Source organism: Culex quinquefasciatus, chromosome 1 (assembly GCF_015732765.1).
Source record: "Culex quinquefasciatus strain JHB chromosome 1, VPISU_Cqui_1.0_pri_paternal, whole genome shotgun sequence".
In the NCBI taxonomy this organism is placed as follows: Eukaryota; Metazoa; Arthropoda; class Insecta; order Diptera; family Culicidae; genus Culex; species Culex quinquefasciatus.
Window position 1 is genome coordinate 102,253,309 of NC_051861.1, and position 17,130 is coordinate 102,270,438.

Here is a 17,130-nt window from a genome sequence, read left to right on the forward strand (position 1 = left end):
TTTGAGTTGTTTTGAACGCTTTAAATTTCAGCAAACTTTCTTACAAATGTTGAAGAAATGCATTTTGCAACAAAATAAAAAGACGAACTTTTCAACAAGATCTTTCTTTACAACTGGACAACCAAAGTAACTCTTCAGTAATTATATTGAATGCAATGCAGCGAATAACTGCAGCAATTTTGTTTGTACAGATGTAACACTGTTTTGAAACACCAAATTACGAAATTTCTACTGGTGTTGCACTTGATTAATCGAAACAAACGCTATAGCAGCTTGCTATCGCCGCTCAAATTGCACATCAAGTGCGCCAACTGTGGAGGCAACTAAACCAGCAATTGTCCGTTGTCCGTTCTTAATAAGAAGACCTGCAATAAATTGCTCAAAACTGCCTGTTGAATGTCTTTCTTTATTTGACCAATTCAAACAATCCGCTATCAACCCCCAAAAAAGCCCTTCTTCTTCTTCATCAGTTTCCCCTTGTCGTCACACTTTTGCATCTTCTTGGCCTTCCCCTTAACGCAGTAACCCTTTCCGGTGTGGTAAACGTGCCCATTTGCGCAGGCAAAATACTTTGCGAACGAGTTTCCGTTGCTCAACAGGCACATGCAGTATCCGAGGACGTTTCCACCGGCGGCGCAAAGCTTCTCGCCCAGGACGTTGGTCAGCCCGCACGGCAGGTAGCCGCAGAATTTCCGATCATTTTCGGAGCAGAACGTGGACGCGGTGAAGATTGTTAGGAGAAGCGGGAGGACTGAAACAAAAATGATAATGTATAGTCGAAGATAAAGTTGCTTGAATTGAAGTTGTTTTACCGTGGATCAAAATCATCTCAACTGAATGATTGAATCAGGAGTAAAACTGTAGACTTGATCGTTGCTTTAACAATAATGATGGAAAAAAGCATTCTCTCGTTCAGTACAATTCAAATAGATAAAACAGTTATGGTGATGTTCTGTTATAACTGTTTAATTCAAAGATTAGGAAATCTCTAGAAAATAATTCACTCAAACTAAGGGTGGTTCTCGAAAAATTATCTCCCATGAACCAACTGCCGATCAACTATGAAACACGTTCACTTTGAATTTTCAAAAATATTTATACAGATCCGAATTATTTTTCACCAAAGTTTGTATGATGAATTAGGGTTGTTCACTCCTTGTACATATTGCATGCAATTTTCGGGTTGTATGCAAGAGCGACTCACTGCCATAATTCTCCATACAAAGCTTCCTCACTGGAATGTCCAACTTAGAAAAGGTAAGATTCGATCATCTGTAGTCTTCTGAAAAATTCACTTCGGATAATGAAAACTTTGGATAATTCAAACATTAGATAGTTTAAACATTGATTGCTCGAAGCTTTGTATAATCGAAACTCAATGATCCGAAGTCCTTGGGGAAAATTTCCTTCCGGATAATCAAAATTTTGGACAATCGAAAATTTGAACACTCGAAATTTTGGATAACCGTTTGGACTAACCAACTTAAAAAAGTTAAGACTCGGTTAGCCGAAGTCCTCGGACAAATTTCACTTTGGATAATCAAAGCTTAGAATAATCTAAAATTTGGATAATATAAACATTGGATAACCGAAACCTCAAATAATCAAAACTTCGTTTTGGACTGTCCAACATAGAAAAGGTAAGACTCGATCATCCGAAGTCTTCAGAAATTTTCTCTTCGCGTAATCGAAACATCGGATAATTCCAACTTTGGATACTCGAAACTTTGGATGATCCAATCCAATCCAAACTAAACCATCCGAAATCCTCCGAAAAATTTCACTTCGGATAATGACAACTTTGGATAATCAAAACTTTGGATACTCGAAAGTTTGAATACTCGAAACATTGAATAATCTTAACTTCGGATAATTATAACTTCGGTTTGGACTAACCAACTTAGAAAAGGCAAGACCCGATCATCCGAAGTCTTAAAAAAAAATATTTCGGATAATGGAAACATAGGATAAATCCAACTTTGGATATTCGAAACATTGGATAATCGAAACTAAACTATCCGAAGTCCTTCGAAAAACTTCCCTTCGGATAATGACAACCTTGGATAATCAAAACTTTGAATACTCGAAACTTTGGATAATCTAAACTTCGGATAACCATTACTTCGGTTTGGACTTATCAACTTAGAAAAGCTAAGACTCTATTATCCGAAGTCCTTGGAAAACTTGGATACCCAAAACTTCGGATAATGGAAACAAGTTTTTTTTTGCTTCAAAATGTTTTGAAAATGTTAAATCCAAGTTGGTGGTTAAAATAGCGTTGATGAATATTGAAATAATATTATTGAGGACAATCATGTGAAATAGGAATGAAGAACTCGAATTCGATGTGAAAAGAGCGAAAATAAATAAGACGTTCGGAAAATTGGACTTCAGATAAGCAAACCTTCGAATAGTTAAGTCTAGACTTTACAAAAACTTTTCATTGGTTTTTTTTTATTTCATGGCCTTAGCCTATAAGTAGGCAAAATTGTGTTTGAATTAGTGATTAAAAATTATCGATAAGGCTTTTGCAAATATTTAAAAAAGTTTTTGTCAAAACCGGGCCGAAAAATCAGGGGGCAATACAAAATTTTCTCAAAAAAACATAAAAATGTCGTTGGAAATTCAAGAGCAATCAACAGAAATCAATTTTAAATGCATTAATCTGCGTTAAGAATCATTTTTTAAGCATACTTGAGTTTGAATATTTTGAATTTTTGTCAATTTTCAATGAACTGCAAAAAGTTTTTGCTCACAATTACAATTTTGCAATCTTACATTTTTTGGAAACTTATGCGTTTTACACTAGTTTATTTGTTTTGCAATCAATTTTAATTTTTGTTTAAATTAGTCATTTAATTGTGTGTTTTTATTGCAGTGTTTCAGAGCTGATTCTAGCTATTGATTAAGGAATGTATGACAAAAGGTCGAATGGACAAAATATAAAACAACATATCGAACCTTTTTTTGATTTTTTTTACAAAAAATAATATTATAAAGCAACAAGGATGTGTTTTTAAATGGATAGAAAACTTGGAAATATATCTAAGAAGTAAGACTTATTGTCTTTTTTTTAACTGCTTAATTTTGAAAGAATGGAAAAAAAATCACAAAAATATTCAAACCATCAAGAATAGTTTGATTTTAAAGAACGGATTAACTCACAAAATATTTGAGAAATTAAACTTTTTTAAGGGTGCACAACAACCAAGGAAGTTATTGCACGATCAGTTCCTAGCTGGACTCGGTCGCTGGAAACGACCGACGAAATAGGCGGCGGGCCAGATGCGGGCATAAAAATGTCAAAATCTCTTTCCCCCTCACTTCGTCTCACCATCCAGCTGCAGCTTCGTTGACAAACAAACGGAGCACGCGGTCGCATGATGGCGGCATCGAGCCAGAAGTAGGGGTGATCATGTGGTTAAAAATGAAACTGTTGTCAAGAAAATAATATTTTTCCGACCGAATAAAAAATTGCGAGCATGTTCAAACAATTATTCCTGATGTCTGAAATGTGATAAAAAAGCAAAATTTTAATCCATATTTTTTCTACAAATTGAATTTTGACATAGGACTATGTCTCTATTTACTATATTGGGGGGCCAGTTTAGAAATTCGATCCAAAGCGTCACATTTAAGCGTTAAAAAAGGGGACATTTTGAACGCTAATATCTTTTTTCCCTGTGAATCAATACAGACGGTTGGACCACCAATCGAAAGAGGAAGACTTCAGCTATTGTTTAACTACATAGATAGTTTGACTAAACATAGTTAAAGCACTTAAAACATGCAATCAAAATGAGTAATTTTTCAGTACAAATCGGACAGATGACCAATCAGAGCGAGCGTATGCATTCGAGACCACGCCCCTTTTGTGCCGTTCTCCGGCTGTGCCGCTATTTAAGCAGAAAATTTCGCAAAAGCAAGTCACATTGGAACGAGCACTCCAACTGTGCACGTCGGGCCGACGCGGAGCAGCAGCAGCAGCGGCCAATAGAAGAAGAGGACCAGCAATCAGAAGGAAGAACCACCGGTAGCAGAAGGAGGAAATTCGAGCGAAGCGGACGGCGTGGAAGTCGCTATGATGCGGCGGTTCTTATGAAAAATGGCCAATTCGACAGTGGTGAAAAAAATGCTGGAGTGGCCGGTGCCCTCGAAGAAGGTTCCCCCGTGGCCTGGGGGGACATTTACAGAAACATACGAGTTGTGGCAATATGGGTATCAAAATTCATGGTTTTTGATACTGAACATAATAATGGCTATTTCGACAGTAGTGGCCACAACCTGGAGTGGCCGGTGCCCTCAAAGAAGGTTCCCCGGGGCATGGGGGACATTTACAGAAACATACGAGTTGTGGCAATATGGGTATCAAAATTCATGGTTTTTGATACTGAACATAATAATAGCCATTACGACAGTAGTAGCAACAACCTGGAGTGGCCGGTGCCCTCGAAGTAGGTTCCCCCGGGGCCTGGGGGACATTTACAGGACCATACTAGTTGTGGCAATATGGGTATCAAAATTCATGGTTTTTGATACTGAACATAATAATGGCCATTTCGACAGTAGTGGCCACAACCTGGAATGGCCGGTGCCCTCAAAGAAGGTTCCCCCGGGGCCCGGGGGAACTTTTACAGAACCATACTAGTTGTGGCAATATGGGTATCAAAATTCATGGTTTTTGATACTGAACATAATAATGGCCATTTCGACAGTAGTGGCCACAACCTGGAATGGCCGGTGCCCTCAAAGAAGGTTCCCCCGGGGCCCGGGGGAACTTTTACAGAACCATACTAGTTGTGGCAATATGGGTATCAAAATTCATGGTTTTTGATACTGAACATAATAATGGCCATTTCGACAGTAGTGTCCACAACCTGGAGTGGCCGGTGATCTCAAAGCAGGTTCCCCCGGGGCCAGGGGGAACTTTTACAGAACCATACTAGTTGTGGCAATATGGGTATCAAAATTCATGGTTTTTGATACTGAACATAATAATGGCCATTTCGACAGTAGTGGCCACAACCTGGAGTGGCCGGTGCCCTCAAAGAAGGTTCCCCCGGGGCCCGGGGGAACTTTTACAGAACCATACTAGTTGTGGCAATATGGGTATCAAAATTCATGGTTTTTGATACTGAACATAATAATGGCCATTTCGACAGTAGTGGCCATAACATGAAGTAGCCGGTGCCCTCAAAGAAGGTTCCCCCGGGGCCTGGGGGACATTTACAGAACCATACTAGTTGTGGCAATATGGGTATCAAAATTCATGGTTTTTGATACTGAACATAATAATGGCCATTTCGACAGTAGTGTCCACAACCTGGAGTGGCCGGTGATCTCAAAGCAGGTTCCCCCGGGGCCCAGAGGGTTTTTACAGAACCATACGAGTTGTGGCAATATGGGTATCAAAATTCATGGTTTTTGATACTGAACATAATAATGGCCATTTCGACAGTAGTGGCCACAACATGGAGTGGCCGGTGATCTCAAAGCAGGTTCCCCCGGGACCCAGAGGGTCTTTTACAGAACCATACGAGTTGTGGCAATATGGGTATCAAAATTCATGGTTTTTGATACTGAACATGAAAATTGACATTTCGACCGTAGTGGCCACAACCTGGAATTGTCGGTGCCCTCATGGAAGGTTCACCTTGGGAGAACATTTATGACAATTTTGCCGACAAATCTATGAAACAAAATAAAATAATCTTATTCCAGATTTCACTAGCAATCCAACAACACATTCAAATTGTTTGGTCCTATGTCTTTCGGTTATGTCTCTGACATACCATCTTGAACTTTTTTCACTCCAACTGGGAACCCCTAGGTCTATCCACGACCGTTTCCAATGACCGTGAGAAGATGCCAGAAAATCCAGCTACGAGCTAAATCCACAATTTTATCTTCTTATTTCAAAATTGTCAAACTTACGGACGCAATCCTGCAACAATCTATTTGTAAAAATTGTCGAACTTTGTTTTGTAGACAGTATTTTAGGGGATAAAACATATCGATAGTTCCCGTAGTGCAAAAAGCTCTGGTTGATGTGCACCGTTAAAAAGAATTGATCATGTTTGAAAAATGGAAATACTCAACAACATTTTACAAATATTTTTAAATGTCAGACTTTATTTCTTTTTAAAATAAGTGAAGTGTGTTATCCTGGTTGAACTCAAAAGTCCTATGCAAATGTGTAAACGCAAACTGAAAAAGGAATAATGTCGATTCTCAACATTTTCGACAAACAGAAAAATCACTTTTTTCGATATCAATATTCAGCCCATATTGAAAATAAATCTACAAGAATATGATAGAAATAACCATCAGCAACCCAATTTAAGTGAATTTTTCATGAAAGTACCGTTGAAATTGCCAAAAACTTAAAAGTTAGAAATCAAAATATTGATTTGTTATGGGCTTTTGTTGTGGGCTCTCATTTGACAACCGTGCTAATGTCGACTGTTGTCAGTTTACTTTGGTCGGAATAGGGTTGCCATCCCCCTGGTTGAACACTTTTGCAATTTATTCTTTTATTTCTAAACGGGCTGTTCAAATTACTCGATCGTTACTCAACTGTTTATTTATTGTATAGTGTATATCTCGGGTATAAAGATGAAGTAAATTTCGATTTCCACAAGTTGTTTAGTTTTGTTTTTCATGTTTTATTACCAGTTTTTCAAATGATTACTTTACGTGGTAATTTATATTCACAATTTTAGAAGGTTTTTTTTCATCTATTTCTCCCTCAGTATTATTCCTCCTTTTAGCTGTCTTAACTTTAAAAACTTTTTGCGACCAGCACGAGCGCGAATCCTGCGGCTATTTGCAATGTGCCACCAAGCAGATCACGGGGGAAAAGCACTGCGCCGCCGGGGGACAAACCTGGGGCTACTGCACGTGCGTTGAGGAAGGCGGGAAACGGGTCGAGAAGTATGTGCGCTGTGAGGAGTTGAAAATTTTTGACCTGACCAAGGGAAACTGCGTGAAGCATAGCAAAAAAGCGGAGGAATCTTGTGGGCAGAGTGGCACGGAGAAGAAGAAGAAGAGTTTGCTGGAGAAGATTGAGACGAAGTTTAATGTTTGAGGAATGGCTTTGCAAAAAAATAGATAAAACTGTAGGATAGCAGAATGAATTAACCAGAAAACAATGACCAAATTTTGAAGGGGTAGCTGCTTCTTTTATTTACTTAAAAGTGGTACAAAAATACACAATAAAGTACAAAGATAAGGTTGATATTCTTCCGGTTTGACAGCAGTTATTAAACGCAAGCTTGCATGCAAGTCCCTACTGCGTACAGCTGTCCACCCACAGACTGTCTTGCATGCAAGTTTGCCGCTTGAAGCTAAACAGCGTCCCGTTCGCGCACGGCATCTTCACGATCTCAAACACCTTGGGAACTGCCGTCGGCCGACACTGGCAGAACGCGTCCCGGTCCGGCGGGTGGCACCACAGCGTAGAAATGTCCGCGTACGTCACGCACGCGTGCTCACATTTGACCTCCACCGGGGCGGGTTCCTCGGCGGGCACCATCAGCTCGTCCGGTCCCAGACACTCCGCCTTGTCCCACATGTCCACGGTGACGCACGTTTGCCGCCGGAAGCTGAAGTACGTCTGGGCGCGGGCGCAGGGCATGACCGCTTCTTGCCACGTTCCGGTCGCCGTGGTGCGGCACTGGCAGAAGTGGGTCGGATCGGCGTGGCACCACAGCGTGTTGACCTCCTTGTACGTCTTGCAGGACGATCCGATGCAGCTTTCGCGGCTTTGGGCCAGGGCCGTTCCGGCGAGGGCGAACAGGGTTAAGAATTTGAGAGTTGACATTTTTGAGGGGGTGTTTCTCGGTTGAAGTTTGGGTTGAAACTGAATTCTTTATACTGAGTCCGACAAGAGGTGCGCAATTCGCCAAAATATGGTAATTTCATCTTCAAATAAACCACAACACGTTTATTACACCGGTCTGTACACTTCAAATAAAGATTCTTTACCTGATAAGATACCGAAAAACTTAGCTGAGATTTGTGCAGGTTATTCCGAAATCGCCGAAAATTACCATTTAGTCTTATTGTCTGGTTTATCACTAAAAAGTCAAATATTTTGAGCAGATGTTCTTTTTACAAGTTTCACGCGACTGAGCTGGACCTGGACCAAAACTGGGCAGAATTTCGGCGTAATTGGACACAACTCGATCAACTCCAGTTTATTTGTCATTCTGGTCATGCCTAAAACATACTGGTCAACTCCCTGAATTCTACCAACTCCAAGAATCCAAAGCATGAACCATTAGCCACTCACACTACTGCCCCCATTCCAGCCACATAAAAGCAAGTACAAAGTAAGAGTATCACTTACGATCGTAACATTTGAAGAAAAACCTCCAACATACCTTTAAGCGCACAGGCCCCGTTTAGCAGGGGGGGTTCCCTTCCATAAATGGCGATCTATTCTTTGACATTTTTTTTTCTTTGCACGGGGACAAGCTTCCGTACTTGGACTTGCCCGGTCTTATCTGCAGTGAAAGAAGCGAAATAACCGCCGCCACGTTTTGGCTTGGTGTGACAGCTTGGCGCGGAGCGTCGTTCATAGATTCCGTTATACATTCCGCGTGGAGTGAGTTATTTCGCTGCGTGGATTGTCAAACCTCGCTGGTTTGACACCTTTCAATTGGAAGTTGACCTGAACTGTCACTTTGACATTTGTGTTGCAGAGCTTGTTTGACAAAAACACTAGCTGTCAAACCAGCGGGTCCTTACTGTACCGAAGATCTTCGATATGGTCAAAAGGTACCCGCACGTCGTCCCAAGATGACATTATTTAATCTCGCGATGCGTGATGGAAAGGTTCACGATGGTTATGGACGTGTGGAAAACAAGTTTTTCCTTGATGCGCAAGCTGATCAGCGATCGCGGTGCGTGATTTTTTCAACTCTTTCTCAAACGAAACATGGCTAAACACTGCCCATTATGACCACTCGGCGTGGAAGATTGAGTCGTCACGCCGCCACTTCTTTTGGGGGAGTCCCGCGCGCGAATTACGCGCACACGTGATTTTGACAGTTATGACAGTAATTGAAGGGTTGCCAGATTCGCGTTTCGTAACGCTTGTCACTTGCTACGTGGCCGCCGGGATGTCGCTTTCAATTAATTTCGAAATCGGCTAGAGTAACCGATGGCAGGATCCCACGAGTTTACTTTGTAGAATGCAAAGCCACCCCGCACCCGCGTCATCTGTCAAGCCGCCCCCAATCAGCTGTCACAGCCGCTGCACTGAAACTTGTTCCGAATTCTCGCGAGACTCGTTAATGAGTCACACTGCAATTGCAACGGTGAACTGACTCGAAACAAGTTTTCGATGGCGTCTGATTAGCATAAACATAACCTCGAACACTGAGCGTGGCGGCGCAGCCGCCGCAATCACGGGTTTGATCTGTCAATATTGACAACAGCCACCGCCGCCGCCGCCGTACACAAACCCTAGCTTGATAAGATCAACCAATTCCGCGCCAAACCACAACAAACAATCAAAATGGTAATTGTTTTCGTTTGTTTTCGTTTCAGATTTTGACAGCCGCAACCCGAGCACCTCCTGGCGGCTGATGTTGCAACTGCGCGCGATGTAAACAAACCGAAATGGGTTAACCGTGTCGGACCTGGAACAAAAAAACGTGAACTCGACAGAAAAAAAAACAACAACATAAAAATAGTTCAACCGGGTAAGAACGGTTTAATTACACAACACGCGCGCGCGCGCCGAACGAAAGTGAAACATTGAGGTTAGGAAAAATGTTCTTGGCGGAGCAGCCACCGCCATCTTTGGTCATGACGTCATCGTCACCGTCGCGTGGAGCAGTGAAAGGATCACGTGACGTTCGGTAATTAGCAGAAATACACACACTCGCGCGAGGAAGTGTAGTACGTGTAGTGAAATTCTAGGTTATGTGTGATGTTTTGAGACGAAACTGGTGAAACGTGATACAAGCAAGGAAGGGGAATAACTACAACCCAGGAGAAGACCGTTTAGTAGCTTAGTGGAACTTCAAGAATGACCGGATTATTCGGAGATAAAAGGTAAGCAAAGAGCTGAGTCTGACCCAGTAAACTACACCGGTTATGCCGTCAAAGCGCGACAATTTTGCAAGTTCTTGCCCGCGCAAGAAAAACGAGTTCGGCCCGGTTTCCCCCTTGGGCATCCGGCGCGCTCGCAACGGCAGTTCCGTCCAACCGGTTCTAACCTCAAACCCAGTTTCGGCAGAAAAGTGCAGTCACGACATCTAGCGGAACTGAGCCGAGTCCCGAAAGAGTGCGCTGGTTCACTCTCTGTGGGTCGCGCGATGTCAGGAGGTCGCGCTTGGACCCACGGCCTGCTATGAATTATTCATTTATGGTAAATTTGGCGCGGCTCACCTACAGAGTGGAAGTCATGTTTCACTGTCGTGTTTTTCGGAGCTCTCTAGCCGCTCGTGGAACCGGAATAGACGAATTTGTAGTTTTGGCGGGGACTTCCTAAGTGATTTTGTGGTGTCGGGAAATTGCCTGACCCGACTGACATGGTTTTCTTCGTTGGATTAGTGGAAATTGGGTTACTTGGATTAGGGGCGCCTGCTTGGGTCAATTTTTAGGTTAGGATCGCTTGAGTCGCGTTCTCGTCTTCTTAATTTGAGCCGTTTTGTCAAACTGAGAAGTTTTCTTGGAAGTTTGGTTGTTTTTTCGACGTTTCTTGAACGTTTCTTTTGCCAGATTTCAGCTGAATCTTTGCTGTGAAATGTTTCAAAGATTGATGGCTCTTTTATCAGTTTAACAATAATTTTTTTTTTATACTGACTACACTCAACCCCCGGTGGTTGATCACTTTTACGTATGACACTTTTTTAGTTTGTACCCCGTTGGTTGGTCAAAGTCAAACTAAAAAGTGATGAATTTTCACATTTTACACGGAGCTTACGCACACTATTAAAACAATCGTTTGGTAGAGTGTGTGAACTCCGTGTAAAAAAGGTGTAAAACTAAAAAGTGAAACCGTTCGTTTGACAACAGTAGGTGTCAAACCATCGGGGTTTGAGTGTATAAAGAAATGGTCTTATTGTTAATAAACCAAAGACTATTGATAATTTTGGGGAATTTGTATGAAATATTTCACCGCACAAATTTGTCGGAACATGTCAGGAATGAAAAGATTCACCCCTATAGAGTTATCTAAGCCCGAGCTCACGCACACTAGCACCCCATTTGTTTTGCTGGTGGGTACAAAATTTAACCTCAATCTTTTTCGTGTACGTACACGCAATACATGCGCACGTAGATAACTCTATTCTGTCGGTTCATATCAGTCAAATGTGTGACGTGATCGTCTTTGTTGTGACAGATGTTGAATTGATATGAGCTGTCACAATTAACATAAGAAATATGTTTCATCAATAATCCAACAAATTTGAATCTCGCAAATGTTTCAAATCTCTTTAGTCCTACAATGCTTATCCTCTCAAAGCAATTCCGAAACATTTCAAAAAGAAACTTCTCCGAATCCCATCTTAAGACACCACCCCAGAAGAAAAGATTGATGGGCCCATTTACTGTAACACCATTTTTTTTGCACAACTCACATTTCAAGCCTGCACGACGCGTCGTTGAAAGCGAAAGTGTTTTGCGGGCAGACATTTTGGATTCTCTCCAGTCTGGTCTGTGTTTGTGAATCGGTTTAAGGTCGGATCCGGTCGTGACGTTTGCCGCCCATCAACGGTCTTTTGTGTTGAGTCCGAAATTTGGTTTGAAATTTGGCAACCTAAGGCAAGGTCGTGAATGTTTAGTCATGAAGAAGAAGCTTCTTTTTTGATTTAATTAAATTGGTGAAAGTAACAAAAAAATCGTGTCGTTGATTTCACCTCACATTTTGACACGGCATAGCCACCTCTTCCCCAACTGCGTTCCTTAATAAAAGAACGCTCCCTTTGACAGTTCAATGCAACCAAAACATTTCAAGAAAATCTACCACTGATCTATCGAAATCCATTTAATAAATGGCTCATGTCCGGGAATCGTCTTTTTTGTTGCAAATGTCGGACTGACATGAGCTGTGAAAAAAAGCTGAAATATTTCAAGACAGTTCAATAAAACCTACAATGTTGGTGGTTTTTTATTAAACGTTTTATCGGTAAGGTCTCTCGTGTCATGTTGATAAAAAGTTTGGCCAGGATTGACACTTCATGAAATCTGTGTCATTAAATGTGTGCGATGAAATATTTCCAGAAAATCCACCAAAATTGTTAGTTTTACAATGCAACTTAGGTGTATTTTGAAAAAGATTTTGAAATATTTCATTTGACAATTTTGACATTCTTCAGCCTGACATTTGATAGAATAAAGTTGTTTTTCTTTGAACGTGTGAAAACCATTGTTGAAATGTTTCAACAAGTGCACCAATATTATCATTTACATTATTTATCAGATAACCGACAAAGAGCTTTGTTTAAAATTGTATGATAATGCAAATAGTATCGTAATTCAAAAAGTTGCTCCAACACCAACTGTCAAAACTGAGCGATGAAACATTTCAAAATAGCCCACATTTGCGTGAAACTGCATTCAAATTGACAAGTTGTCAAATGCATAAAATCTACACCTTGATTTCAAATCACTTAGTTTTCGTGAAAATCGAACCTACCCAAAAATGAGTAATTTGGGCATCTGTCAGATTTGATTCAGATCTGGGTGAATCTCACTCAATTTTCGTTGGATTCTGAGTGAAATTCAGTAAAATTTGACAGATGAACCATTTACTTATTCTTGGATAGGATCAGTTTTGACGAAAACTGAGTGCTTGAACGTGCGCGTAGGTCAAAATGTAAACAAATGTTTGTCAACAACATTTAATTTGCCTAGCCGAATGAAACCACGTGTTCCGAACTAGGAAGTCACGCTAGATCTCAATTCATTCCGGAGGACCTACAGTACCCTTCCCCATCCGAATATTGGTGGTGTCCCTCTTCTGTCAAACTGACTGTACATTTCACAACTTTGGTCGTAACTTTTATGCCCCGTTCCTTCAAACACCCCTCCTCCCTCCAGGGACTAATGTCTTTGCGATTGTTTTTGCCGCGCCATTTTTCTGTTGCAAAATCAAAACAAACCCTCCAGAGAGACACAGTTTTCTGCTGAAGGTGCACCGTTGCGATGCCGGAGTCACGATTTTCGCAAATCTCACCGAGATCTGTACGTAACATCCCCGGCGCGAGATCTCAACCCGCTTCGAAGGACCGTCCGCGACCCAGTAACAGATGTATAATCATAATGTCTTACTTATTGCCGTACTTAATCATCTTCCCGGGGTCCAGCTGGATCGTCGTGCTTCGGAGAAATCCGGACCGTTTTTGGAGCGCGGACTGCGCGTTTGTTTCGGTCCCATTAACCTAGTCCCGGGAAGGAGTCTGGAGTAGGAATAGTAATCTGGATCTAATTATGGCAAAAACGGGACGGGAGCGGATGGGATTGGAACTGTGGATTAGATGGGACGGTGGGATTAAATGGATCAATTCGATTGTCGTGAACGGCTCGGAGAGGTAAATTAAATATCGAGGATTACTGGGCAGGGTATCGATTACCGATCTAATGGGATTTGTATGTGCGAGTTTATTGAATTGGAAAAGGGCTTAAATGAGGAATGAAAGCCTAATATCTAACACGTTAGCGTTGCTCGTTTCAGCGTTGTTCGATTCAGCGTTGCTCGATTCAGCATGGCTCGATTCAGCGTTGTCCGTTTCAGCGTTGTCCGTTTCAGCGTTGTCCTTTTCAGCGTTGCACGCTTCAGCGTTGCCTTCTTCAACCGATGAGTTCGCAAGCCCCCTTTTTCAAGTCCAACTGACATAATTATGACATCATTAGCCGCCTTCAATGCCTTTCCGCTCGCATGACTGTTGTGTGTCCGGAAAGGTCATCCGGAATCGATCCCAAGTTGCATACACGTGCTCGCTTCCGGAAGGTCGTCGGTCATAACGTGTCCCAATTTAGCGCGCGGTCCTCCACGGCGTTCAAATGTTTCCGGGTCATCCCTTTCACCCTTAACTATTGCTGTTCTAGAACTTCTGACCGAAAGCGGACAGCGACAAACATGCACTTTTCGGACGCGATAATGTTGTTCCGCTTGACCCAGTTCGAAGAAGGGTTGGAGGGACCTTTCCCACAGGTTGGTCGAAATCTAGTGCAAGCGGAAGTGGGCAATTCCTGCACAGCACTAGGCTATTTGAAGTGGACCTATTTCGAGGATGGCGGGGCGGGTTATTTATGACCATTGATTTGTGTTGTTCACAGCTGGACAGAATAGCACAGAACGGCGCTGCTGGGCTAGGAGAAAGTGGAAAAATCGATTTGGTCGCATGTGGGGACACAAAAGGAAAACCCATATGTGGTGAGTGTGTGTCACCAACCTATGCCTCGGTGACACAATCGACCGGTGAGGCTAGGTTATTGGAGGTCTGGATAAAGTAAACAAAGCAATCACGAGGTTGCATTACGTAAATGAGTTGGCTATTGATTGGTGCGCTAAACGAACTGGAGTATCCTATCGTATGACTTTTAAGTATTCGATTCAGAAACATAGTAAAATTCATATGGTTTTAATGATTTTTGGGACTCTTATGATGAGATAAAGCGTTGATTTGATAATTGTAAATGACGTGGGTCTCGTGGCGCAGGGGTAGCGGCTTCGGCTGCCGATCCCGATGATGCTATGAGACGCGGGTTCGATTCCCGCCTTATCCACTGAGCTTCTATCGGATGGTGAAGTAAAACGTCGGTCCCGGTTTCTCCTGTCTCGTCAGAGGCGCTGGAGCAGAAATCCCACGTTAGAGGAAGGCCATGCCCCGGGGGGCGTAGTGCCAATAGTTTCGTTTTTAAATGATGTGATTCCTAACATTTAAGAGACTTAAAAAATTAACTGAAACTGATCAAATTGATTCTATTTTTATTTTTTTGGCCCCCCGATTTTTTGGATGGATTTTGAAAGGAAATGGGACGGCATCATGAATTTTGAAAAATATTTGCAATGGCCTTAGATTAAAAGTATAAGGTCACGAAAACGTTTACAGAAACCCGTAACTTTAGGTATACAGCAGTTCCATATGAAAGTTAAAGAAAAAAAATAAAAGTTCTCCGATCGCTCTTTTTTGGCAATAATTAGACCCGTATTTTTTGTTTGGCCGTTAGGTGGCCTACGCCAGGTCCGAAAAATGGCCATCGATTTTCAAAACCACTTTTTCAAAATCATAACTCGCTCCATTTCAACCGATTTTAGCTGTCTAGGGCGCAAATGAAAGATGATAAGTTGGACTTCAAGAAAAATAATGTGAAGTTTCAAAAATCTAGCCTAACATTTGAAAAGTCTTATGAAAACATCAAATGCCGTTTTGACGGTGTCTGGACCAAAGAGCCTATATCTGAAAATATTTTAACGGATTCCTCGAACAATTTTACATAGCATAAAAATTGGGTGAGGTTCATTAACAGATTCAGAGATATGATTTTTGAAAATAAAATCCGGGTTTTCGACGCGCCGCGCGAAACGAGAAATTGACGAAATCGGCAAAAATTTTTTCACTAAAACTGCGATAACTAGAAAATTTCAGCGATGACCTATAGATGTTAGGTACCAAAATTTTCGTAATTGAAATACGCAACTTTTGGTACCCTAACATTTATAGGTCATCGCTGAAATTTTCGAGTTATCGCAGTTTTAGTGAAAAAGTTGATTTTTGCCGATTTCGTCAATCTCCCGTTTTCGCGCGGCGCGTCGAAAACCCGGATTTTATTTTCAAAAAATCATATCTCTGAATCCTGTTAATGAACCTCGCCCAATTTTTGATATGCTATGTAAAATTGTCCGAGGAATCCGTTAAAAATATTTTCAGATATAGGCTCTTTGGTCCAGACACTGTCAAAACGGCATTTGATGTTTTCATTAGACTTTTTCAAATGTTAGGCTAGATTTTTGAAACTCCACATTATTTTTTCTTGGAAGTCCAACTTATCATCTTTCATTTGCACCCTAGACAGCTAAAATCGGTTGGAATGGAGCGAAGTTATGATTTTTTGAAAAAAGTGGTTTTTGTGAAAATCGACGAAAATGGCCATTTTTCGGACCACCCTAACACGACGTAGTTCACCCTAATGGCCAAACAAAAAAATACGGGTCTAATTATTTTGGCCAAGGAACCCCCAGAAAAATTTTGAGCCAAATCGAAGCACTTTTATTTTTTTTTCTTTAACTTTCATATGGAACTGCTGTATATATATATAAAAAAATCATAATCTGCAATACGGGTATCAAAAGACGCACATTTTCTAGCAATTTTAACTAAACTAAAAAACAAACTAGCAAATGTTTCAATCTCTTTGCAGGAATTTGGTCAGGCTGGAACAAATGTTATTAAAAGGTTCTGTAAAAAAACATTTTCAAAAACTGCTAAATTTCAGTGAAAATGAATCCATCACGTTTAGAATCATTTTTTGCATGTTTGGGTTTATTAAAAAATCTTTAGATTTGACAATTTTTGAATGACATCTTTTTTGCTATAATTCAAGATGATCAAAAATCGGATGAGCGTCAAAGGCCTAAAATTCGAATGGATAAAGTACGAATGAACAAAAGCTCGTGAATTGTGTTCATGACCTTAAGTCAGGAAGGAATTTATTCATGGGTATGGTGCATTTGCACAATAAACGTGAATAACTTCATGGTTCTCAAATTCATGAACGCATTTCACGATTTCAAGCATTATTTTTTTCCGTGGTTTTCAACTATTTCCAAGGTTATTTGTGAGTTTTTATCATTCTTTTTTTACACGAGCAGTGAGGATTCAATCTTTTATAGAAATTTCTATAATGTGTTGAGTTTTTTATTATTTAAAAGCAGTTTATACAACTAGTTGAGCAGTTCTCTACGGAATCGGTCTTTTTTCTTTAATTTTAATTTTTGTAATTTTTAATCCGGCTGAAACTTTTTTGGTGCCTTCGGTATGCCCAAAGAAGCCATTTTGCATCATTAGTTTGTCCATATAATTTTCCATACAAATTTGGACCGGCTCCGTGGCATAATGGTTGCGGCTTCTGCCTCGAATGCAGAAGGTTCAGGGATCAAATCCCGGT

General features: G+C 41.0%; 3 protein-coding genes across 4 annotated transcripts in view; 2 read left to right on the plus strand and 1 right to left on the minus strand.

Moving 5' to 3' along the window:
• Positions 1–17,130, plus strand: part of LOC6040719 (cadherin-86C) — a 313,005-nt gene that overhangs the window by 112,445 nt on the left and 183,430 nt on the right. Inside the window, exon 3 of the mRNA XM_038266437.1 lies at positions 9,556–10,065. Coding sequence (XP_038122365.1) covers positions 10,040–10,065 — 26 coding nt within the window. The 5' untranslated portion in view covers positions 9,556–10,039. The remainder of the gene's footprint in view (positions 1–9,555; positions 10,066–17,130) is intronic.
• On the minus strand, positions 387–890 carry LOC119765237. The gene is made up of 2 exons (XM_038248709.1): positions 813–890; positions 387–751 (listed from the first exon to the last, which is right to left on the minus strand). The coding sequence occupies exons 1-2, from the start codon at positions 826–828 to the stop codon at positions 435–437; spliced, it is 333 nt and encodes a 110-aa protein (XP_038104637.1). The 5' UTR covers positions 829–890; the 3' UTR covers positions 387–434.
• On the plus strand, positions 6,648–7,121 carry LOC119765235. Of its 2 annotated transcripts, none has more exons than XM_038248705.1 (2): positions 6,648–6,699; positions 6,753–7,121. In XM_038248705.1, exons 1-2 carry the CDS (start codon positions 6,684–6,686, stop codon positions 7,085–7,087), a joined length of 351 nt encoding a protein of 116 aa, XP_038104633.1. In that variant the 5' UTR covers positions 6,648–6,683; the 3' UTR covers positions 7,088–7,121. The 2 variants fall into 2 exon arrangements, with proteins under 2 accessions (XP_038104633.1, XP_038104635.1); XM_038248707.1 differs by having other exon boundaries at positions 6,771–7,121.